The sequence below is a fragment of the Phacochoerus africanus genome, chromosome 6 (assembly GCF_016906955.1).
Source record: "Phacochoerus africanus isolate WHEZ1 chromosome 6, ROS_Pafr_v1, whole genome shotgun sequence".
NCBI classification, from domain to species: Eukaryota; Metazoa; Chordata; class Mammalia; order Artiodactyla; family Suidae; genus Phacochoerus; species Phacochoerus africanus.
In genome coordinates this window covers 7,107,266-7,133,190 of record NC_062549.1, presented here as the reverse complement: position 1 = coordinate 7,133,190, position 25,925 = coordinate 7,107,266, and the positions used below count along the sequence as shown (strand labels likewise).

Sequence of the window (25,925 nt, the reverse complement as noted above, 5' to 3'; positions counted from 1 at the left end):
GAGACCAGCTCACCCCAAAAACCTGTCTCACCAAGGTCACCTCCCTGCTGCCAAGTCAAAGGTGGCTCTCAATCCCTATTTTAAGAGATTCAAGTAATAGGCCGTGCGTGGGAAATCCTCTCCTCTGAATCCCTCTCTGGGCCCCTTGGCTGCGCATCCTGAGTACCCTTGAGAGGTTCTCGTCCGCCTGCATCTTTCACACGCTGGCGTCCCAGAGCGCTGCAGCCCGCATTCCCATTCTTATCCTTCTACAAGGGTCCTTGCCTGCAATGGTCCCCGCAGGCTCCTCTAAACCTCTGATGCCGAAACCTAACATCTTCTACCTGTCCCTGAGCCTGAGATCTGAGCATCCAGCCAGCTGTCTGCGGGACTACCGCTTAGCCGACCCAAATGTCCTAATTTAGACTCATTATCTTACCCATCAGATGGCTTCACCTCCAGCTTTCCTGGTTGATCGACCCCCTGATGGCCCAGGTCAGAGACCTAGCAGCCTTCCCGCAGCATCTACCTGAGCATAACTACACTCACCTCATTTTTTCAGTTCCTGATTTCAACTCCTAATATTTCTCTGTCCATTTCTCTCTGTTTCTAAAACCTCCAAGCTGGCCAAGGCCTTCCTCATTTCTTTTCTGGACAATGGCAAAAGCCATCTGAACTGGTTTCCTTGCCTTCAGGGAATCCTTCCTTCCATCTCTCACCACCCCCTGCCACCCCCACTCCATCATCCATCCACCCATCCTGATGCTGCCCCCCCACCCCCATGATCTAACACACGCACACCCCATAACCCACCAGTGACTCCAGTTCCAAGCAGAAGTTCCAGAGCTTGGCACAGAAGGCCTCCAGAAGCAGAGCTAACCCCTCCACCCCCGCCCCCCCCCCCCCCACCCCCTACTTGCTGTTTGTCTCTGTAGTCTGAACCTGAGCCTCCACAGATATCCTCCAAGCCTGGCATGCACTGTGCCTCGGCACCTGTCCTTCCTCACTTTAACTCAAAGCTCAAGTTGATCAACATCTCTGGTATAAGCAGGCAAAGGCCCGGCCCCTGAAGCTGCCCCGCACACCCTCTCCATACCCTCTGTCCACGCCCAACCCTGCAGCCTGGTCATTACCTGCCCCGGCCACCCCCGGGCGGGAGCCGTGTTGTACTCATCATGGCACTTCGAGCACCTGAGGGCACAGCACAGACAGAGCGCACGCTGTGCAGTTTACTAAGTGGAACGGGGCAAGAAACGAAAAGGAAATTTTGTACATGTTACATGAAAAATACTTTCCATAGCAGCAGGAAAAGGGAAACAGTGATATCAAAATGTCAACACCGCAGCTGTACCTACCACTCCAGGCAAATGACTCCCAAACTCCAGATGCCACCAATTTTGCAAGTCCAAAGGGTGGGGAAAACCTTTCACATCTAAGGCAGACAGGTCATAATTAGAGAGCAATGAACACTTTCTATTATCAGCATGTCATCTTTTTTTCAAACAGAAGGCCACCCAAACTTCTCTACTGGTTTGTGACTCACCTCAATCCACCATCACTATGCCAGGCAGCCTGAGGGACACAGGGCCCGAGTTCCCGCTGCCCAGGCAGCCTGAGGAACACGGTGCCCAAGTTCCCGCTGCCCACTGAGGGGAGGAAAGCTGAGAAAAGCATTCTCCACGTTGATAAGTATTTCCACTCATTACCAACACACGTGGATCACAGAGGAAGAGATTAAGTGCCTGAAATGACCAAATGGCATCGCCTCGTTTGAGATCGAGAGTCAGCCTTTTACAGATCTATTCCCAGGGCCCTGCAGGGAACAAGGAAAGAAGGAAGCTCCTAAGAACCATCCCTTACGAGGCGTCAGAGCCCGGGCAATAAATATTACAAATGTTTCCAGCAACCACTGACAGCCCCCCACGTGACATAATCTGCTGCCTATTTAAAATAACACAGTATAGGCGCATGACTAATCATAAAAAAGCAATGACTTGAGACTCTCAGGTTGTTCTCTATCAAGATCCTCCTGGAGTTCCCACCACGGCTCAGTGGTTAACGAATCCAACTAGGAACCATGAGGTTGCGGGTTCGATCCTTGGCCTCGCTCAGTGGGTTAAGGATCCGGTGTTGCCGTGAGCTGTGTTATATAGGTCAAGGATGCGGCTCAGATCTGGCATGGCTGTGGCTGTGGTGTAGGCCGGCAGCTACAGCTCCAATTAGACCCCTAGCCTGGGAACCTCCATGTGCTGCGGGAACGGCCTTAGAAAAGGCGAAAAGACCAAAAAAAAAAAAAAAAAAAGCAGATCCTCCTGAGAATCACAAGATCAGAAGGACGGTTGGCTAGAAACCAGAGCATTTACCCGAGGTTAGCGGGACCTCACAGGGTGGGTAGATGAACATCGAGCGGCTGCGGACGTGAGTCACAGAGCAGCCCAGGAAAAGGAAGAAAACCAGGTGGGCTTTTAAAGACCCTGAAGTCATCAATCACACCGCCTGCCTGTCATCTCTATGTCCCGCTCTGCTGGCCATCCGCGGCTGTGCTAGGACCCGGGATGTGTGACTCACCTACACGCAGGAGCCCGGGGAGACAGCAACCCTCTGAGGAACTAGGAAAGGAAGCTGAGCAGCTTGGCATGTTGTGAAGGATCGTGGCACAGCCTGGATCTGAACCCCAGAGCCCCAGCTCACAGCTACATAAGAATCCTCTCGGCTAACAGGGAATGGCACCATTGCCCCAAAGGGCACAAAGAATTGACAACAGCAAGAGGTGCATCTGAACCACACACGCAGAGGCTGGTCACACAGGATGGTAGCCCCAAGAAGCCCCGGTGGCGAGGGAGGGGAGCTCTTTCAGGCCCAGTCCAGCTCACCCTGCAGGTCCCAGGGCTCGCTCTTCTCTGCTACTCAGCAGCTCCATTAGAAAAATGGGGAGGTGACCCCTGCCTGCTGCCAGGATGGACTCAGACCCTGTGTGGCAGGCACCTGAAAAGTGGCCCCCGAGAGAGGAGGCTGAGAGTGCGTGCAGGTGGCCCAGGAGCGGATCCCTCACTGAGGCAGCCCCCCTCAGGTCCTATAGCCTTGACCTCCGACATTGCCAGGGACAATCCAAGGACAGGCCTAATTAAGCCAGCCTGAGATGATACACCTTAAGTAGTAAGAATATAGAGAAGGAAAAATAGTAACACGGAAGCAACTTACACTACGAATGAGTTTACAGAAGGCCTTCTTTATCCAGCCTTGTCTGCACCAGAGCAAGCCTGCACCCCCTTACAACGGCTGGTGGGACCCTCTAAGGCGCCCTCTCCGTCACCTCCCTGCACTCGAGTGCTACCCTTAGCCCTCCACCCCCACCCCATAGCACACCCAGGCCTTTGTACTTGCTGGTCCCTGGGCCTGGGATGCCCTTCCATGCGTTGCTGGCTCCTTTCCCTCCACAACCGTCCTGTTTAGGATGGCACTGGGGACGTCCCTCCTCTTGCTACATTTTCATGTTGAAATGGAATCGTTCCACATCCGTATTTCCATATCTCAATTTCCTCAATATTGGAGACATTTTCATCTCTCTCTTGTAACATACCCAGCCTCTTACTGATTGATCTTTTTTCTCGTTTAGCTTCACGGCAGTGGGAGTCTGGGTTTTTGCTTTGGTTGCTGTCCGCGTTACCCACTGCTGTATCCAAAGCACCTTAGCACCCACGAGGCACATCGACGCATCTCTGGTTGGCCCGTCTGGCGCTCTCGCTGGGTTGCAGGGACTTTGGGGACGAGGACAGTAGATCTCCCCTTCCGCATCCTTGTGCTTGGCAGGGAGCGCAGGCTGGCTGCGAGGCCAGCAGCCAGTTACCAGTTAGGGCAGCTCCCAACAGGAAGCGGGCTGGGCCATGCCCCCTTTCCCTCCCCGCTGCCCACAACGTGCAGATCACACAGGACACAGTAGAGCCTGGGAGGTGGCCCGGCCCACCAGCTCTCCACCCCTAGCCATGGGGCATATGCCCCCGAGGTGGGCCAGTGACCCAAGCTGAGCCAGGAATCTGAACCATTGGCCTCTGAAGCATGTAACTCAGAAGCTATAATGGCCATTTTATTTTCACTCCGTGCATGAAACAAGCAAACAAACCAATCTGCAAAGAGAGATGGAGCTGGAACAGCAGAACAAGGAGGCAGAGAGGAGCAAAAGAGAGGGACGAGGACATCCACCCAGAGAGCATTCCGAGGGGCCCCGGGTGCAGGGACCAGGCCTGACCCCGGGCTCGGCAGCCAACGGGCAGCGGGACCTCGGCCTTCAGGGAGCACGTGGCCTGTGAGGACAAGAGGCGAGTAGATCACCACACACCACACTGGGCTAAGGTGGAAACGGACAGGGCGACGTGGCGGAGGAGGAGGGACCAGGACAGCGCGTGGCCGCAGGGCGGGGCCGTCCGAGCAGGCCTCTGTGAGGGGCACCGGTCAAGCTGAGGGGAAGGACGCCAGGGCCCGGCCACAGCGACCCCAAACCCGAGGAGCCCCAGGCTCTGCAGGATGTAACAGAGGCCACCCGTCTGCTCAGTCACCTCAGGTGAGTTTCTGTCCATGGCGGCCGAGTCCCAGCAAACACGGCTGTTGAATGAATGAATGAGTAAACACACGAATATAAAACGCCAAGACCCCTGGACGCAAGCACATCTAAAAGGACAGGAACAATTCGCTCGAGAGGAGTAAATCCACTTAATTAATCAAAAGTCCAATGACTGCAAACACTTACACACAACACAGGAGCCACGCAACATGGTAAGTTCCTTACGCGCGTCACCCACCCAATCCACCGCATCCTCTCATTCACCCGTGTGATTCCATGAGTTATCAAATAACTAAGAAGTATAATAAAACGGTAAGGTCCGATATCCATTAAACCAAGAAATTGAACACTCTTAATAACACGTGATGCTAAAAATGAAGAGTTCAGTAGCAATGATTTCGTGTTTCCTTTTTCTTTTTGGGTTTTTAGGGCTGCACCCGCAGCATCTGGAGGTTCCCAGGCTAGTGGGCAAATCAGAGCTGCAGCTGGCCTACACCACAGCCAGAGCAGCTCTGAATCCAAGCCGCTTCTGTGACCTACACCACAGCTCACAGCAACACTGGATCCTTGACCCACTGATGGAGGCCAGTGATCGAACCCAAGTCCTCATGGATACTAGTTGGGTTCTTAACCCACTGAGCCAAACAGGAATGCCCAATGATTTTATATTTCTGGTACAATTTTTTGAAAAGTAAGCTGGCAGTGCTATGCACAATTAAAACCACCACAACAAAATAGCCATCCTGCTCCTGGAAATGTATCCTCAGGAATTAACTCGGAAGAAGGAACAGTCTGTACACAAGAAAGGACTCCCTGCAATATAAGCTGGAACAACGGGAGAAGAGAGAAAACAGGAAGAGAATGATTAGGTGCCTCGCGGATCGCCACCTAGCGGAGCCTCTTCAATGCACTTTGTTGCTGACTCTTCAGCAACAAAAAAGCAACCATAACTTTAAAGCCGTAAGAATGATCTTTATCCTTTTGTTTTTTTAATGGCTGCACCCGTGCCATATGGAAGTTTCTGGGCCAGAGACTGAATCCGAGCCGCAGCTGTGACCTATGCCACAGCTGCAGCAACACTGGATCCTTTAACCCACTGCGCTGGGGGATGAAACCTGCACCCTCCAGGCGACCCAGGCTGCTGCAGTCAGATTCCTAACCCACTGCAACACAGTGGGAACTCTGATAGTTGTCCCTTAACCACAACTCTATCACCATTCCATTTGCATATGAATAAAGACTGAAAAGAGTCTTCAAAAGGAGAATTCAGTTGTTAGCGGACAGAATTGCAGGCACACGTGTAGGGAGGGTTTAGATTTCTGTGACGGTGGTTTTCGTATTTTCTGTGCCACAGAGAAGCATTGCCGATAAATCAGCAGCCCTCTCTGCAAGGCTGGAGGGCGGGATTCCATTCGATCCTGCCCACAGTTCGGAAGAACGGTCTTTCAACATGGAACCTTGCAGAGGTATCGATGCTTTCTGAACTTGAAGTTCAAAACAGTTCATGGTCATTTAAAACACCACGAGCCCTGAGGAGCTGCACACTCATTTAGGCATTTTTGCCTCTCTTCTTCACAAAGAAAAGGCAGTGGCCTAATTTTGCGAATCTCCTCAGGAGTGGTCACGTCTCATCTTCTGAGTCAGGATTGGACCTCTCTAAACAGTCAGAGGTCATCCTGAGCTGATTCTTGTCGTTGAGGAGGACAAAGGAAAGCCGAGTCATCCCACTTTCTGGAAAAACACTCTTTTCAGGAGAGCTCTGCAGGCTCGCTGCAGAAACACTGGCACAGTGAAAGCAGCTAATTGCAGGGACAAAGTCTTCCCGCTACAAACGACAGAATCTAGAATCGCAGGTACTTATAAATCCTTTTTATTGATCTAGAGGTCCAGGCGTTAAGTGTCAGAATCACGACCACCCAGGTGGACCTTACGAATACACTGTGAAAAGGAAGAAGCCAGCACAAAAGAGCACCTGATGTGGATCGGTCTATACGACGTTCAAAGACAGGCAAGGTCCCCTTAAGGTGTCCGAAGTCCAGGCAGTGCCCACCTTGACAAAGAGAGGAGGGGATCTGCTGGGGGAATGGGTCGGGGGCCTCCTCAGGGGCTGGCAACATGCTGTGTCTCGTCCTAGGACATGGTTACACGGGCGTGCTTCCTTTGAGATAATCCACTGAGTGGATCACTTACCAAGTACGCATTTTCTGATATGTGTGCGATACTTTAACTTTAAAAAGGTGAAAAAAACACCGCAAGGACGAACTAGTCAGACTACCTTTCCCAGAAAGAGGCTCAGGAACTGGCCTCAATTAGTTCAGGGAAGAAGAGATGTGTCAGGCAGTTCAAAGACTAAGTCTGAGGATGATGCGGCGGCGGCTGCGGATGGTGAGAGAAGAGGCACCATCGGCGCCCTCAGCCTCCGCGCGCGTCAGCCAGGCACCTGTCCGAACGTGGGCATGCAGGCAATCTCCACTGCAGATGCTGCAGCTCGTTCTGCAGATACTGTTTCGCCACAGCTCCTGTTTCCCTCGAAATGTGTGACACTACAACTTCCATTCAAAGATGGAGGCTGGGGGGTGGAAACATCACCCCCACTACTTCTGTCCATCCCTCAGAAGGGGAGGTACCACCTCGGCAGGATCCTTCTCCATTTTCCGGTTTTCTCTCAGAGGAGCTGGGCTCTAACTTGAGCAGTAATTCACGGCCAAGTGGCTGATGGAACGAAGCCAATCTCTGAGCAGTGGAGCACTGGGGGACCCGGCAATGGCATGCTGGCTGATGAGGTGCCAGCAGCCGTAAAGGAAAGCCCAGGGTCTGCGGGCAGGCAATCGTGAGCTTGGCCCTGGACTCAGGCTCACTCAGGCAGAAAGATACTCAGCTTGTCCTTCAGGCAGAGGGGACAGCACTGGGCAGTAGGATGGGGGAAAAGGAATGGAAATCCCTGTTATTCTGCCTCGGGTCAGACAAAGAGGGGAGGGTCAGGACTGCCCTTCCTGCTGAATTGCCTTCTGCTCCAGAAGGGAAGATGACTATGTGAGAGGGCAGGGCCTGCGGGTGGCAGGAGAGCACCTGCCTTGCTCAAGGAGGAGTCTCCTGGGTCGAGGAGGGTCCCACTACAAAGGATAAGGACAGCATCCTCCCCAGCTGCAGCATTAGTCACTAATTACAACTCGTCATAGTAGCCAAGTTATGGAAATAACTTAAATGCCCATCAACCATGAACGGATATAAAAGATCTGGCAGATACACACACCATGGAATATTAGTTGGCCGTGAGAAAGAATGACTCGCTCTATTTCTGACAATGCGGATGGACCTTAAGAACATGATGCCAAGTGAGATAAGTTAGACAGAGAAAGACAAATATTGTGTGATCTCACTTACACTTGGAATCTAACGAATCAAACTCAGGAAAAAAGCAAGAAGTAAAAGAGGGGTTAATGAGGATGAGAGCGTGGGGGTGGGGTAGAAATCGATGTCACTCGCGGGTCCAAACTTGCAGCGAGAAGCGCCGATGCCACAGTGGTCCGACACAGTAATGACTGGGTCAACGACGCACACTGGGATATGTAAGGAGTTAAATGCCGCTGCGACAGCAATCATGTGCCCATAGGTACATGTACAAAGCACCTGACACACATCTTCAATTTACATAATGGTATGTGCCACACAGATGCAAAAAATGAAAAAAATACCTCATCATCATAAGAAAAGAAATGGGAACCAGCTGATGGATGTTAACTAAACTTACTGTGGTAATTATTTCACAATATACACATCTGACAAATCACTACGTTGTACACTTTAAGCTCATACGACATTCTATGTGAACTGAATTACCGTCAAACTAAAAAAATACTTAAAAAAGGAAACACGCAGCACCTGCCTGCTTCCTGTGTTTCTTACGACACCCTCGTCTGCTTGATGAGTTTCCCCGAGGATGGTTCCAGCTGCTCAGTTACTTTAAATAGAGTTCTATATAAAACCAGGGAGGAAGGGAATGGCAGAGAAACCAACCATCGGAGGAAAACAAAACTGTCCCCCATCTTCTGGCATTTGGATTGCATCAGGACACAAAGAGAGACAGGGACAGAAAATTCCTTCTGCTTGAAGGCAACGCCTTTGAAATACCTGCTAAATTAAATAATTCCTGCCAAATCAAACTTCCCGTGTACCTCAAACTTGAAGGAACACGAACATACTTAGAGAAAGAAGTCTGCAGAGCTATAAACCGTTACTAGTCGTAACACCTGGAGGCATAAAAGTGAAAATGCTTCCTTATGACTGTTTAGCCAGTCTTACAGAAAAAGGCAGTGTTTTGCATAAGCAAACTTTTCAGAAAACTGACGTTACCCTTTTCAACACTGATACTCTAAATATTAACTCTTGTGCTGTGCCTTCCTAATGAAAGAATGTTTGAGAGAAGAGTAACTTGATCCTTCCTAAATGACACAGATGACGTAGATAATCACTACAAATAACCAGCTGCACACTGACTGTGTCGAGAGTGGCTGGGAACACGCGCTACGGATCACTATGGAACAGAATCACGCGCCGCACACTTCGAAGGAACCGACACACTCAATATGAACCCCGTTCACCTCCCACAAGCCCACTGTGCTAGGCTGACAAGGCCCTCCTCCCAAAGCATCCAGGTCCTAATCCCCAGAACCTGTAAAAATGTCACCTTACGCGCAAAAGGGATTTTGCAGATGTGATCAAGTTTGAGATCGGAAGCTAGGAGAGTGTCCTGGATTATCCAGGTGGGCGCAATGAAATCAAAAGGGTCCTTACAAGAGAGGCGAGGGGGTCCGAGTCTTAGAGAAGAAGTGAGGACAGATGCAGAGGGACAGAGACAGGGTAAGAGCTAGGGAGCGGGCTTGGAGATGGGGCAGGGGTGGCGCATAAGCCAAAGGATACAGGCAGCCTCTGGCAGCCGGAGAGATGAGAGAAACAGTCTCTCCTTGAGTCTCCGGAAGTAATGCAGCCCTGCTAACACCTTGATTTTAGACATCTGACCTCCAGAGCTGTCACATGATAAATCTGTGTTGTTTTAAGCCACTAAATTTTGTGGTCGTTTGTTACAGCAGCCATAGGAAACTAAAATGTCCCCATACAGAGGAAGCTTCATCACCCAAAGAGGGATGACCCAGCTCCTGGTCAAGGTCAATCGGGCAAGAAGTGGTTCCAACCCGGGACTGCCCTCCTGAGCCCAGGCTTTACCCACGCTGCCGCACTGCCTGTGTGGTCTGGCACACACCTAATATGAGAAAAGCACCCTGCAGGGGAGTAACAGGCATTTTGCAGCAGGCGTTTTGCAAAGCACACATCTTCACAGTTCTGGCATCTGCAGTAATTTGTGCAATGGCAACTCAGAACAGAAATAGCTACAGCAATAAAAGTACAGTTTAAGACATCTCTGTACTTTAACAGCTGAACTTCAAGCAACAGTAGCTTAGGGACTGATGATTCTCTGTAATTAGTACATCAGTTTTGATACAAGGAGGAATGGATCAGCATTAGACCAGGAAAGAAAGAGAAGGCAGAGCCAGATCAAAAGACCAGGAAAGAGCACAGAACTGGATGAAAGTTAGAGATGCTGTGCCAGGTATTTGCAGCTGAGACCTCTCTAGTCAGGTGAGGTGTTAGGTGCCCAAGCCTTATCCAACAGTGAAATCTGTATTAGTCATGCCTAACTGTTCAGGAAGCTGTTATGGTTCATTTTACAGTATGAGCTCAGTTATTCTTTCAGTTTATAAAACCCTCAGCAAGAGGAGCTCCCGTCATGGCGCAGTGGAAACGAATCCGACTAGGAACCATGAGGTTTCGGGTTTGATCCCTGGCTTCGCTCAGTGGGTTAAGGATCTGGCATTGCCGTGAGCTATGGTGTAGGTCGCAGATGCAGCTAGGATCTGGCGTTGCTGTGGCTGTGGCAATAGGCTGGCAGCTGTAGTTCCAATTAGACCCCTAGCCTGGAAACATCCATATGCCACGGGTGCACCCCTAAGAAGCAAAAAAAAAAAAAAAAAAAAGAGCAAAAGAGCTTCAGGTGGCCCCAGACAGGTGGACCCAGGGACTCCTGGGTCCTGAAATCAGCCCTCCCCCTCTCCTGCCCATGACCCAGACACCGGCCCATAAAGTAAGCCTGGAAACCTACTGCGTTCATGCCACTGCCCTACTCCCACCCTGTCCCTCAACCTTTGCACCAGCAGTAAGACAGAGAAAGGATAAAAGCAACAAGGAGGCTTCAGAGAGACCAATCTCACTGAAGCCTAGCAAATAAACTTGGTCAGATCAAACATGAGGCTGCTCAGGCACCATTTGCTTTTCACTTCCTAGTTTTAGAGTCTATGATTTTAGAAGGGATGAGACTACGGATCAGTGGGGCAACTTTATCTTAGAGTCACTGTGTTTTTTCAGAGAAAAGAGATTAAAAACAACTCTATACTTACAACTCCTAGAATATTGCTGTTTTTTCTTCTTTCTAGGGCTACACCTGTAGCATATGGAAGTTCCCAGGCTAGGGGTCCCAGGCTACAGTTGCAGGCCTGCACCACAACCACAGTGACGTGGGATCTGAGCCACATCTGTGACCTACACCACAGGCTCATGGCAATGCCGGATCCTTACCCTACTGAGTGAGGCCAGGGATCAAACCCAAATCCTCACGGACACTAGCCGGGTTCTTAACCTGCTGAGCCATAACAGGAACTCCTCCTAGAATATTTCAATGTGCAGCCACGGGATCACTTATGACAAACTGAAGAAGCAAGGGAAAAAGGGGTATCTGCTCCCCTCAGACCTAATTCCCAAATTCAGCCTCCACTCGTCCGGTTATTACACACACAAGCATGCCTGAAGCTTAGATAATTCCTCGTTATCAATTTCTTATCTCAAGTGAAGGAGGGCAGGGTGGATTGGGGGAAGCAGGGGGCCCAAAGGAATTAGCACTGAACGTCAAAGAGCTTTTTATTTCACGATTAGAGAATTCTCATTTGATTACATACCATGAGGGTGCTGCACCATTTAACCTCCCCTATCTGCTGCAGGTGGGCAGACTCCTGTGTAAACCACTAGACCACACATCACAGCTAGGACCTCTTTAAGGTCAAAAAGGGGTGGGGAGGTGTTACCAGCAGGATTCCTGCATTAAATTCTTGCATCTGCGGGCATACCTGCCCAGGGTTTAATCGGGCCCTTTTAGAGATCAATATCTCTCTTTGTACATATCGACTGGCAAACCTTTTTAACAGAAGCCTTCGCCCCTTCTGGCCTCTCTCTTCTAAGGCACAGTAATGAGCTCCTTCGGGAAATAGGAAAGAATAAACAGGGATAGACCACTTTAAAGAAGCCAATACACAGGAAAAATCAGATTTGCAAGCAGGTAAAAGCGAGGGTAGTTACTCAATTCTCTTTTACTTCATTAAAAGATACCCAAAAAAAGATTCACTTAGTGCAGTCCTCCACCGTATTTTAAAATCTCTAATTTGCAAGCATTGATGTAACAGAACTATCTGGGAGATGAGGTGGGGGAAATAACTGGTACTTTTCGAGTGATACTATATCCTGTCCACTTTCTATGTAAGACACATCACACTTTTTTCACTCATTCAATCAATAAAAATGTACTGAGCACCTACTATAAGCCAGGTACTATTTTAGATACTGGGAATACAAAGCAAAACCAACAGAGCCAGTCAAAAAGCCCTGCTTGAGGGGCTTACTGTCTAGTGTAGACACAGTAAATCATGAATTGTATATACACATATATATCTACTGCACGTTAGCCAAAGAAAGGCCTAAAAAGAAACCGGAAGAAACAAGGAAGAGACTATGAAGTGACTGATGAGAGAGTCTCAGTCGTAGAGAGACAAGAAAAAAGCAGAGTTCTTCTTGTGGCTCAGCAGGTTAAGGACCCAACTAGGACCCATGAGGATGCAGGTTCGATCCCTGGCCTCGCTCAGTGGATTAAGGATCCGGCATTGCTGTGAGCTGTGGTGTACGGCACAGATGTGGCTTGGATCCGTGCTGGTGTGGCTGTGGTGGGGGCCAGCAGCTGTAGCTCTGATTCGACCCCTAGCCTGGGAACTTCCATACGCCGCAGGCCCTAAAAAGAAAAAGAAAAAGAAAAAGAAAAGGCAAATAAATAGTAAATTATAAACATATTAGAGAAAGATAAGCCAAGAAGGAAAACACAAGAAATACCAGGGGGTCTGGACGATTTGGCGGCTGTTGAGATTTTACACACACAGCGGCCAGGGAAGGCCTTCCCGAGGGAAGGATGCTGGAGCGAGGACCTGAAGCCAATGTGCCGTTCAGGCATGGAGGCGGGGGGGGGGGCTGGAAGGTGCAGGGGAGGAGAGCTTGCCAGGTCAAGGGAGGGAAGGTCCCCTGAGATGGGCCAGGACAGCGGTGGGGAATGACGTCAGAGATGGCGGGTGGGCAGGAGGCTCAGACGGGACAGGCAGTTACCCCAACACCTGGCTCAGCAGGATGACTCTGGCCGCCCTGTGAGGGCTGACTGTGGGGACACGGGCAGAAGCAGGGAGAGCAGCCAGGAGGCTACTGCAAGAACGTAGGCACATGGGGACAGCAGCTCCTAGGAGAGCCCAAGCTGTGAGGATGCCCGGAAGTGGGAGAATTCTGGATTGTGTTGAAGGGACAACACACAGGATTCACCAATGGACCATTGTGGGGTGTGAGCAAGACTGGCAAGAGTGACCTGAGGTTTGTGACCTGCACACCTGAAAAGGAGCTGCCGTTCACTGAGGCATGCAGCAGGGGTCTGCAACCTACGGCCCTCGGGCGGAATCCAGCCTGCCTGCTCTTCTGCACAGGAGCAAGAAAGGCTTTTGCCTGTTTCAAGGTTTGTGAAAATAAATGAAACCTAAGAAAACTATACAGCAGAAGCCAAACCTGACCCCCTCAAAACCTGAAATACGTCCTGTGTCTTTACAGGGTTCGGTGGCCCCTGGACCACAGGAGACACACGTGCTTGGGCTGAGGGGCCCCCTGACCCAGGCAGGGGCAGGTGCTGGGTGGGCGGCAGCAGACACGGGGCAGAAGCTGGGCGGGGAGGATGGGGCCTCCTACAAACAGTATGTAAGGCCGTGAGGTCACCCCCCAGGGTGTGGGCATGGCAGGGAGAGTCCATGGACCAAGCCCCGAGGCCTTGCAGCTTAGAGAGCATTGCGGGGGGCGGGGGGGGGGGGGGGGGCGGGAAAAGAGGGGCGTAGAAGGGAAAGAGTCCAGGGAGGAGGGCTGTGTCTTCTGCCATTTCACCCTCACAGCCATTTGGAGAGGGGGGCTGTAATTACCCCCACCCTACTGAGGAGGAGACGGAGGCTGAGGGGCCATAGGGCCGAGGTCGACCCCCCAGGCAAGGCTCCAGCCACCCCAGCCCTACCTATTCCACGCAGCTTCTCCGTGGAACAACTGCACTGAAAACCAAGTAATTTCAGGCAGGCTTTAAAGCAATGCTTGCTTCTAAATAAAGGGCTAACGCTACAGTTTCAGGCTGCGAGCCTCCTCAAGGCAGCCAGCCTCTAGTAGGAGCGCGTTTCCCCGAGGAATTCAAAGCATGTTTCAGATGCTGTCAAATGGCTCATGAGACCATCCAGTTTATCCGAAAAAGTAATAATTAAATAAGAAAAAAAAAAAAAACTAGAGATGTCCACAAAAAAGAGAAAGGACTAGTACTTGTGTGCATCATATTACAGTTATTAAACCAGTATCTTACAAAACAACGTACTAGAACAAAGATCAGTGAAACAGACCAAAATCTCAGAAAACACCCAATATCTTGAGAAATTCTGGCATTTCAAAACAAAATGGAAAGGATTGATTTCTCAATAAATATGCTGAGTCAACCGACAACTGTTTAGAAACAAAGTAGGATTCCTGCCACACACTTTTTACACCAAAATAAATGTCAAGAACATTAAATTTCACAAATGTTCTACACCCGTAAAGCGTGAAGAAAATACAAAAGAATTTTCCCCCAGGGTGGGGAAGGTTTCCTTTAACACAGAGCTATCGTGGAAGAGAAAAACAAACAGGAAAAGACTGATAAATTTAAATATGTTACATTATTTTACTCCCTATAAAAAGACACACTAAAAAGGTAGAAGCAAATACTACGTTTATACACTGACAACCACTGAGCTACAAAGGGATTTAAGAAACCACCAGGGGGAGTTCCCCTCCTGGGCGCAGCAGAAACAAATGTGACCAGGAACCATGAGGTTGCAGGTTCAATCCCTGGCCTCACTCAGTGGGTTAAAGATCCGTTGTTGCTGTGGCTGCAGTGCAGGCAGGCAGCTGCAGCTCCAATTAGACTCTGTAGCCTGCTGACCTCCATATGCCACGGTTACAGCCCTCAAAAGCAAAAAAACAGAGAGAGAGAGAGAGACCCAAGAAAGGCTGAGGTCACCCTCCTTACTCTGCCACGTAACAAGACGGAGGCCCGAGAGGAGAGGCAAGCAGCTGGCGCAAGGCTGCCCTGTCTCACCGATCCGCTCACACCTGAGGACCTGCGCCCTCCTTCCCAGACCGTGAGTGTCTGAAGACAAAGGCGTGACTTTACAGACACCTCATCCTCCCAAAAACGCCAGGGGCAAGAAATGAGGAGAAACCATGCAAATTTCCTGCAAGTTCCTGCTGCTGTATCCTGAGGAAATGCCTCCTAAGGCCTGCCAGGCCTTTCCCTTTAGGGAAGGGTGGCTGAGGGCTTTGACTCCAAGAGCGTCTTTGCCCCTTTCCTGCTGGAGAGTTCTGGGAAGGCAGTGAGCAGATGCCCCTGTGACCCGGCTCCTCACAGCGACCCCTCCCTGCACAGCCAAGGCCAGAGGCCGGGTCTCCCATTAGACAGCGGCCTACCTTAGCCCTTCGGAAAGGAGCCCAGGCCTCGGGGCCAGGCCTCAGGCCACGGCTCCCTTTCCAGGCCCTCCAGACCCGGCCCCATGCCCAGCGGACACTCTAGGCGTCCCCGGCCTTGGGGGACGCCGCTTTTCCTAACCGGCACTGTATTCTTATGGATTTCCATGAATAATGTGCTATCATGTCAAGAAACACCAGTAAGGCTTGTTGCTGAGGGAAGTGTAAGAATTCATGAATAATTACTCGACTTAATGCATTCATTACCCGGGATATGACTGCTTTACTGTCATTGTATTTTTAATTATTTTGATTATGGATTTTTTAGTTTACAGCACACTGCTTCAGTTTGAATAGCATGGCTCCAGCTTGGCTTCAGCCTGAGGGAAGCCCTGATCCTCAATCCAGATGAATCCCAAGCCACACTAAGCGTTCGGCTTTTCCACTGAGCGCCTCAAGCTCAGCTGGCGGCCCACGAGATCCCCCAGAACAACCTTAAAATAAAGGCAGAACCTAATGGCTGGATCCCTCTCTACGCTCTGAAAACAAGTCTTCGCTGAAATCACTTTAGTTTTTACAGTGAACTCCAATGATCATATGCAATGGTGCCCAAGTAACAATTTATCAGGAAACGCAGTTTATTAACCCCATCACACGGACTACTGACAAGACCCCCGCACGATTGAGGCTTTAAAGGAAAATTTAAAATATTAAAGGTCTTCTATGGTTTAGCTGCCTATTTTCCTAAAACAATTTTGCAATTCTGCCTTTTCTTCCTCTGTTCGGCCCCTCTCGGGGTGCCCTTTCCAGTCACTGAGATGCACCCCCTCCTCCCCGGGGCTCCCCAGCTCCCTCCACCACAGCGCCCACCCTCCCCCCCAGCCTGCACGCTCCTCTTCTCCCCCCACCCCACCCCAACCCCCACCCGGCTAGAAACTCCCGAAGGCGGCAGGAGCTCTTCCTCTTTAACCTGTGGCTCTGGGCTGGCTGACACTTCCGAAGAACTCTTCAAGGGTTCTCAGCACATGAATGGAACTAGAAATCCACTTACAGGTGCTCGCTCAAGGTCAAGCCTGCCCAAATCCTGTTTGTGTGTTAGACTGAATCCAGTTTGGGACTGAATCAGACACCCGGAAGCAGCTGGGAGGGTAGGAGCAGCCCCTTGAAACATCAAGTCGGGTGCAGTCGTGGCGACCTCCTCTGACTGTCAGGCTCAGGTAGGGATGGAGGCCTGAACAAGGTCGAAACTTCCAGCTCAAGGCAACCTGAACCTTCTGAAGGTGCCTTATTCCCTGAAGCAGCGGCCCCTCCATGGCCACGCTCCTTGTGTGCAGACAGGTGCGCGCTCACACGCGCGCGTGCGCGCGCGCACACACACACACACACACACACACACACACACACGCAGTGAGTGTTAGCAAGCACTGGTGAGGTCAGGACGGCTGCAGTCCTGAGCAGAGGTCGGCGGGCAGCAGGTGGGTCCCCCTGCTCTCCCTCGGAATGGAAATTCCAGGAGCCCCGGCTCTCTCCCGCTCTGGGCCCAGCCACGGTCAGCATCAAACGCACTTTCGAGGGGAAGAGACCACCGTCTGGGGTCCCCCACTCACCATCAGCGGTGTGAAGGAGCTTGTGACTTTTCAACGTCCCTTTCGATTTGAACTTCTTGCCACACATGTCACATAGGTGGGTTTTCTCAGTGCTGTGACGATTCATATGAGCCTTGAGGTTACTCTTGCTCCGTGTGGCGTACTCGCACAGAGAGCACTTGAAGGGCTTCACGCCTGTGCGAGGAGAAAGATACAGACAGATGGACACATGCACGCATTTACGTGTGTGCGTGTGCAGGAATACACGTGTACACCTATCTCCACACACGCCGCCCCGTCCCCTCTGAGCACCGAAGCACACCCGCGGGCCCCGCACAGCCGCACCCCGCCCCCCCCCGCCCCACCACTCCTTCCAACAGGACGCCCTTTCCTCCCGCGAGGGCAACAGAATTGCTTGCCTCCCATCAAGGCACCCAAACACCACCTGCTCTCCTGCTGCACTGGGCTCAGTGCTCTACAGTGAGTAGCAGACACCCCCTCTCCCCACAGTCTGGAATCTCTGCAGGCACAGACCCTGAGCAGCTGGAGAAGCAGACCTCATTAAATTCAACTGAACTGGGTCAAACGGACCAAAGTTAAATGTCACCAAGGGCCTTGGTAAAAAGCACCGGCACATGGGGCCCACAGGACCGGCCGCAAGCGCATGTCCCAGGTCACAGAACCAGCAGGGCTGCTGCTACCAGCCCAGCAGCAGTCTCCCATTCGGCCTCCTCCTCTGCTCCACAAAATCTACCAGAGACCTGCTCTGCAGTGGACACCGAGGGCTGATGTGAAGGCGAGAAGCCTCCGCCCGGCCCTCACTGTCCAGAGGGACTGGACGGGCCAAGAGCCGTTACCATCTAGCGCCACGTGCTGTGGGGGAGGGGAGCTGGGTCTGAACCAGAACCCAAACCCAGGGGTAACAGATGGTTATCCCGAGCCCATGATTTCCATCCCTCATCTTTACTACGAGACCTCGGAGGAGGCCGAGGCTGCCGGATGCTGGCTGGGGGGTGGAGAGCAAGGACCAGAAGACAGAGCAGACGCGTGTGCATGATGGTCAACGATAAAGCATCTCCCAGTCTCGGCGCTGGTCTCACACCTTCTGCCCTGTCCAGGTTCCGACTCCCCCGGCTACTGTTCTCTTTACTGAACTTGGTTTGATGTCACACGGGAGAAAGTACTTAAGCCTTCCCCTCCTGCCTTCCTGCCTGCAGCCTTCCGGATTCCTAACTCCCAGGAAGGGCTCTCCCAGGCCCCAGGGCTCGGAGCCCCATCACCAGGAGAGCCACACCAGCCCCACTGTCCCTAACAGCACCCTGTGAACGGGGGACCGGCACTCGCCATCTGCCTCTACACGGATCGAACCACGAGCCACTGCAGCTGCCGACCCTCAGCCCCCCTGAAAGGAGCTCAGGGTGGAGACCGGGAGTGACGTGCTCTGTGCGCTGGGAAAACTGGCAGGACAGGTCTTCAGACAGCCAGACAGTTTCAGAAGATTTCGAGCCCACTTCTTGAATCTCCTGGTATCTAGGAAAACACTAAAATCCTGCATGTGACATCTGCTCCTCATAACTAGCAGCGGCCTTCTGTAAAATGGGTGCCTAGCTGCTTGGACCTGGCCTTCGCCAAAATCACAAATACACTGCCTTTCCCCCGCCTCTGCGAGCAGACTGCAGGGCTGGGCGAAATCCTGCCTCCCGGGCTATAGTCTTCATTTTGCCCCAAATAAAACATAACGCTCAACTTTCAGGTTGTACCCATTTTTTAAGTCAACACCTGGCCTCCACCAAAGTCCCAGAGGGAGCCCACCCTCACTTCCCAGGCAAGCACCCCAAGGCTCGGGCTGCATCCTCCTCCAGCCAGCTCCCCACCTTCCAGAGGCTGCCTCCGCGACAGAACCACGGAACCCTCATGCTGGACGAGGGAGCCTTCCTCATCCTCCTGGCCTTCCTTTTTCCACGACACCAGCACCCCCTCCACGGCCACCACGGGCAGCACACTGGGGCCACCAGAGTCACCCCTGTGACAGCCCAGCACAATCGTGCTGACTTATTTAACCACCACTTCAACAAGAGCTATGCAGAGCTGCACCCCTCTGCTGGCTGCAACCGCAGCTCAATGAGGACGGGTTCAGATCTGGCAGACGTTTCTCAGTGAGCTAGGAAACACTAACCACAGGGGACACAGAGATCCGGCTTGCTCCCGCACACTCCCTGGGGAAGCAGCCCGCCACGAGGGCTCCGTCCTGGCAAGGCAGACTCACCTTCATGAGCCCAGATGTGCCGCTGCAGGTCTGAGCCGTTCTTCATGAAATAGAAATCGCAATACGGGCACTTCATGGCTCGCTTTCCAATCAGCCCTTTCAGCTGGACCCTCCTCCCGAGAACCTCGGAGATGGTGCTCATGGAAACCTCTAGAAGAAAAGCAGGGGGGTAACCAGAAGCAGCCAAAGAGCCCAGGTTTGAGGTGGATGTCAACGAGCCTCGTGACAGAACCCGAACCCTCCGGGCACAACCCCAGCAGCTCGGAGGCGGTGTGTTAAGAGGCCCCGTGGCATCGTGAGACAGGACTTTGGCCCCCAAAGTTGAACCAGAATCTAATTGAGTCTCAGGTCTAAATTTCTGGAGTTTCTGTGTGGCTCGGCAGGTTACGGACCCAACACTGTCACTGCTGTGGGGCAGGTGACAATGTTCAACCCCTGGCCTGGGAACTTCTACGTGCCGGGCACACAGCCAAAAAGAATAAAGAAAAAATCAGATCTGGGTTTCTGTAAGGACAAGATGTGAGAGATGGAGAAATAGTACCACAAGGGACAGTCGGACAAACGCAGAATGTGACACCACTGTCCGGGAAAGAGGTCCAGGTTTGCAACGAATCGCTGTCTCGGGGTACAGAGCTGGGGTGGGGCTGTCCGACAGGACTCAAGAAACTGAGGTGAGTTAACAGCACGAGTCAAACACACCAACTGTAAAAAGGAAAGTCTTGCATCAGCTGGGAAAACGCTGAATGGACTAATACCAGCTGGTAAGAAAAACCACTGTTCATGCTGTTTAACGGCGACATGGTCGACATGTTTTAAAAAAAGTCTCTATTAATTGGAGATTCACTCTAAAGCTTTTTACAGGGAAATTATATTATGTCAGGATATACTTTAGACTAGAAAAAAGCATGGGGGGCTCAATTCGTGAAACGAGTTTGACGCAGTGGCGCTGTAACCGTGGGATCTGAGTCATGGAATCGTGAGTGTTCCTCACATTGCTCTGCGTGTTTCTATACGTGTGAAATTTTCCGCGATAAAATAGTTTAACATAATACACGAGGGTTGACGGGGCTGTCCTGGCCCGCACAGGACACAGGCTAACACGGGAGGAAAGGACTGGCCAGTCGGAGAATCACACAACCCACGCGTCCCCACACGGAGGCGGCCCCCAGGCTCCGTCGGATCCCGGAAGAACATGAGAGTCAGGGCCCTGGCGTTGCTGCTTTATTATCTCTGCCATCGGCTTTAACCCATGGGGCAGTTCCCTAGCATGAGGAGCAGATTCAAAGTAAAGAGAAAGAGAAACAGGGACAAGGACGGAGCTTCTCCGTCCTCCACGCACGCACACACAGCCCGGTGCTGCACTTGCGGCCGTGGCACCGGGGGTCTGGGGACCAGGCGTGAACAAGGGCAGCCCTGTCTGGAGGCTCCTGAGTGGTGGGACTCCAGGGGCGGGTGCGCTGTGCTGGGGGCGTGGAGGGGGAACCACTGAAACCTCCACAAAGCGGGCTCTGAAGGAGGCTGCAGAAAAGACCCAGGAATTAACCAGATAGAACCAAGAACAAGGTCCCGGGTGGTGAGAGTGAAAAGTGAGGCCCACACAGCTGGGGTGGAGGACACGGGAGGTGACTGTCACTCCAACTCACTGGGCTCCTTGGCTCTGGGGGGAGTCTACACCCCCTGTAAACCACCACTTGGTCCAGGAACTTACAGAAGAATCTGCATCGAGGTCGCACTGGGTGAGTGGCCCATCTAAAGGCCGTCACAGGTAACATCCAAGGGGGGGGACCAGGACAGGGAGGGAGGGGGGAGATGTAGCTGAAGACCGGATACAAGAATAAAATGAAGCAAATGATTCTATAAACTCCTGAGCTTTAAATAAAGATAATTCTTCCCCGAGTTGACTCATAGCTTCATCCCTCTCTGATCTTCACTGAACACAGTTGACACCCAGTGCTGTATCTTAAAAGAAATGTGAGCATTTTAATACAAATGTCCCACTTTAAAATGCATAACCTTACCGGGATGGTTGGTCTTGATATGTGACTTTATCAATCGGTCTTCTGAAAAAGACTTTTCACACACAGGACAAGAGTAACTCCTTTTGTCCTTAACAGAAAGAGAGCATAATTAATGGACTGTCTCCCTGAAACTCCAGTGCTGTGGAAAAACACCACCACCACCACCAGCATCAACGCTGGACGCACAGTGCATCCTGCCCAGAGCCTGGCATGCAGCTTGCAGCCGGCCCCAAGCGGCCTGGGACTCAAAGGCACCAGGGCAGTGGCCTCCCCTCATTTCAGGAGGGAGGGGCAGGCCTTAGGGATGAGGTGGCCGGGCCAGGAGAGGCCCGGGCTCGGCCTCAAGGTCTACCACGCAGCCCAGGCGGCTCCAGGACCCGGTGCATAGTCTGCCCTCCAGAGCTCAACGCATGCTGTGCGTGCAGGTTTTGTAGAAGTTACTGTACTGAGACGCATGACCGCCCTGGAGGGACACGCTCTATTCTGCTGTTACAGATTAAGAATCCAAGGCCAAGGGTGATGAGCCCCAGGTCTGTGAGGAGGAGCCTGCATCAGGACCGAGCGGACAGATGCCCAGCCTGGGCTCTGACTGCTACAAGGCCACGTCCCCCCCAGGCGGCAGGTGAGGAGCTGACCCTGTGCTGCTGCCGGCTTCCCCGAGCCAGCTACTGGCAGTGCCACGTCCTCAGTTAGGGGGAAGCTGTTGTTAACGATCAAGCCACTGCTCTCAGAGCTCACGTTAGTGCTGTTCCACATGATGGGGGGTTTTCAGAGAGGGGGGTGTACCCCTCTGTCCCCCACGAATTCATATGCTGAAGTGCCAACCCCCAGGACCTCAGAGTGAGACCTGATTTGGACATATGGTCTTTACAGATGAAAAGGTTGATGAGGTGACAGGCCCTCACCCAGTATGACCAGTGCCCTCATAAAAGGGGAAATTTGCACAGACACCTGCAAGAGGTGGAAGGTCACGTCCTCGGGGAAGAAAGAACATACCCGAACCCAGTGCACTTCAGTCACCCTCTCCCACCCAAGTGGGAGTAGTGAGGTTCACGTCCAGAGGCACAGGCTCGCAGGGACCTAATCGCAGGACTACAGCGTGCTCCCCCCACGCAGCTTACTGACGCCTCACTCCCCTCACCTTACTGATGCCTCACTCCCCCCCACATTACTGACGCCTCACTCCCCCCCACCTTATTGACACCTACTCCCCCCACCTGACGCCTCACTCCCCCCACCTGACGCCTCACTCCCCCCACCTTACTCATGCCTCACTCCCCCCCACATTACTGACACCTCACTCCCCTCACCTTACTGAGGCCTACTCCCCCCACCTGACGCCTCACTCCCCCCACCTTACTGATGCCTCACTTCCCCCCACCTTACTGATGCCTCACTCCCTCCAGCTTACTGATGCCTCACTTCCCCTCACCTTACTGACGCCTCACTCTCCCCACCTTACTGACGCCTCACTAAGGCTGATTTACAGCAGTGCCTTTACCCAGTACATCTTGTTCAGCTACCAAGAAAAAATTACAAGACATACTAAAAGGCAAAAGACCCAGCTTGAAGAGACAAAGCAAGCATCAGAACAAGACTCAGATATGGCACAGATGTTGTTGTTATCAGGCCAGAAATTTAAAACCACTCTGATGACGATGCTGAAGACTCTAGTGGATACAGCAGGCACGTGCAAGAATACAGGGCAAAGCAAAGCAAAGCAAGGAGATGAAAATTTTAAGAAAGAACCAACAAGGAAACGCTAGAGATCAAAATTACAAGAAATGAAGAATGCCTTTGATGGACTTATTTGTAGACTGGACCCAGCTGAGGAAAGAATCCCTGAGCTTGAGGATATCTCAATAGAAACATCCCAAACTGAAAATCAGACAGAAAAAAAAGGCTAACAAAAACAAACTAGAGGAGTTCCCGCCATGGTTCAGGGGTAACAAACCCAATTAGGATACACGAGGACGCAGGTGCAGTGCTAAAAGGCGAAAAAAAAAGAGGGGCTCCCAATGCACCCTATGGACCCAGACTGTCACTCACGTATCAGCGTAGGTTCACCAAGAGTAACAAAGGCGGGAGTTCCCGCTGTGGCACAGCAGGGTAAGAACCTGACCGCAGGGGCTCAGGTTGCTGTGGAGGCACAGGTCCACTCTCCAGCCCAGTATAGGGGGTTAAAGGATCCGGCATTGCCGCAGCTGTGGCATAGGTCACAGCTGCAGCTTGGATTTAATCCCTGGCCCAGGAGCTTCCAGATGCCACAGGTGTGACCGTAAAAAAAAAAAAAAAGTCGGGTACAGGCTGTGCACGCCTGGGAACAAGGGCTCTAGCGGGAAATCTCAGTACTTACCGCTCAGTTATGCAGTGAGCCTAAAACTGCTCTAAAAAATATGAAAAGAGAACACACATGTTACACGCTCTGAACAGAGCCTGGCCTCGGTGAGAGCGCGACACGTCTGAAACACTTTGCTGCTGTGGTTCGGGTGCTGCTGTTAGTGCCACTTGGCCTCAGGCTTCCGCACGCTGGGAATCTCGGGGTGGGGGGAGGGGGCGTCTGAGTGAGTGTTCCCCCAAATTCCTTTGCAGATTAGCTGTTGCTGTTGCAGAATGCCTCCTGAGGCTGGGGTTCCCCAGGGCACACGTAGGGAAAGGGTGCTTTATGTTTAAAAAGAAAAGCGAAACGAAGCAAAAGCCTCTCTGAACGTCCCCTCAAGCCTCTGGGACCCCAGCAAGGCCTGCCAGGCGCAGAGGTCCAGGGGGTCCAGGCAGCTCAAACTGCCCTGAGCTTTGTGTCCAGCCAGTGCCACCGACTCCTGCCCAGGCTGCAGCACAGGGTCTGGGCTCATCGGTGTACACCCGCCTGTGTCCTCCTACGCCCTTGACCTTCCAGGTCTCCCCATCGCTCCCAGTGCCTGCACACGGGAACTCGTGCCCATAACCATGTGCCAACTGGAAAGATGCCCCGGGCCCCGCACGCGTCCTGGAGGAGGCCTAGAGCCACCCCCGGCTGCCCCCAGTGTCCTCATCATCAGAGCTGATGGAGGCATTCAGCAGGGCTTTGAAGGAGTTGACAGTGATCTCTCCTGAGCCCTTGCTATTTGATTTTTTCTCTTTTCATCTCTGATCATGTGCAGGCAATTTCTCTCAGAGCTTATGGGGCCCCTCATTTCTCGATGTCTTTGAAGACTGTCAGAAGGACGCGGGCGCTGGGAAAGGGCGCTGGCGGAGGTGCCCTCTAAGGACGCGTGTCTTTCTCTTTCAAAACCTCGGCTCCTACCGGAGATGAAAACCCAAAGCGACACAGCAAACTTAAAAAGAACGGTGGTTAAAGGAGCTGAGGGCAGAGGAGGAGCACGGGGCTCCACACCGTAATGAGGGTAAGAGCCCGGCCCTCGGAGGCTGCGGCTCTGATGGAAATGGCCTTCAAAGCAGCACAGGACTCCAAAGAAGGGAGGCGGCAGCTGGAGGCAGCGGTGCGCAGCGAGGGCAGGAACGGCTCCCCGCCGGAGGCTCCTCACCGTGGCCTTGGCCTCCGAGGCAGGTGCCTTGGCTTCCAAAGCAGCAGGATGGCCCTCAAGTCTGAAACTAGCAGCGGGTGGAAAATGTCAAATCTGCCCCCACCCAGCCACCGAGTGCATTAACTATCACGTAAAACACAGGATATCAGGTTAAAAAAGGTGAGAAAGTGTCCTGTGAACATTTTTCTAGTCTACTATTGTCTCTTGAGGATGCTTCCTTGTATTCAGGAGTGTGTCGGCTGATGAACAGGAGAGGAAAAGCCTGGCTGTGATTCCAGGAATAATTCTCAGAGGCGAGTATGCGCTCTTGCAAAACGATGCCTGCTCTGTTGTCCAGGGTCAGAAGGAAACTTGAGATGTGGGGTTTCTTAAGATCCAAGAAAGATTCTCTGGCCCCGTTTTATTAACGAGAAGACGGAAGCCCAGGGCAGAGAAGTGAGGGCTCTCGTCTCAGAGCCAGGCCAGAGCCCCTCCCTGCTTGCCGCCGCCCGCTGCTTCAGCTGGCTCTATGTCTTAAAAGCTGCTCTCAACAGCAGCCCAGAAATTTCATTTAAGCTTGTCAATCATTCTGATTTAAAATGTATATTATTCTACAACAATATTTTTCAAAGCATTATATTTTACTTCTTTTCTCTCTGTAACAATGTGTTATTCTACAATTTTGTTGCCTTGATTTCTTGCACCTGCAAACTGCAAGACAATGACTGTGAAGAAGCAATATTTGCTAATAATTAAAAAAAAAAAATGGTGAGAGACTCCACACTGAACGATTTCTCAGGAATAAAAAGGCCACGGTGCCAGCATCAGCAGGCCTCTCTGGACTCACGGATCCCTCAGATCTTCCAGGGCCCCTGCATTGTGCCAGGCCCTCTGCATTGTGCCAGGCCCTGCACTGGGGACAAAGGTGGGACACACTGGTTCTTCCCTCGAGGGGCTCCTGAGCTAATGAGAACTGCTAACACAGAGGCCGGTACTCACTGCAGGACTCTCAGAAGGGCGGCAAAGACAGGAGAGGTGACACTTAAACTGGCAAATTTGAACACATTTGAAAAGAGCCAGAAAAGTGTCCCATTTGGGATTTCAACTCAAGGATCCCAAAAGTGGTTCTGCTCTGGAAAT

General features: G+C 52.0%; 1 protein-coding gene across 4 annotated transcripts in view; it reads right to left on the bottom strand.

Annotated features, from left to right (window-relative positions):
* Positions 1–25,925, bottom strand: part of ZFAT (zinc finger and AT-hook domain containing) — a 157,450-nt gene that overhangs the window by 58,431 nt on the left and 73,094 nt on the right. For all 4 annotated transcript variants that reach the window (XM_047783202.1, XM_047783205.1, XM_047783203.1 and 1 more), the window contains 3 exons: positions 21,283–21,370; positions 19,265–19,414; positions 17,020–17,193 (listed from right to left, as the gene is read on the bottom strand). In XM_047783202.1, the coding sequence (XP_047639158.1) occupies positions 17,020–17,193; positions 19,265–19,414; positions 21,283–21,370 (412 nt within the window). The remainder of the gene's footprint in view (positions 1–17,019; positions 17,194–19,264; positions 19,415–21,282; positions 21,371–25,925) is intronic.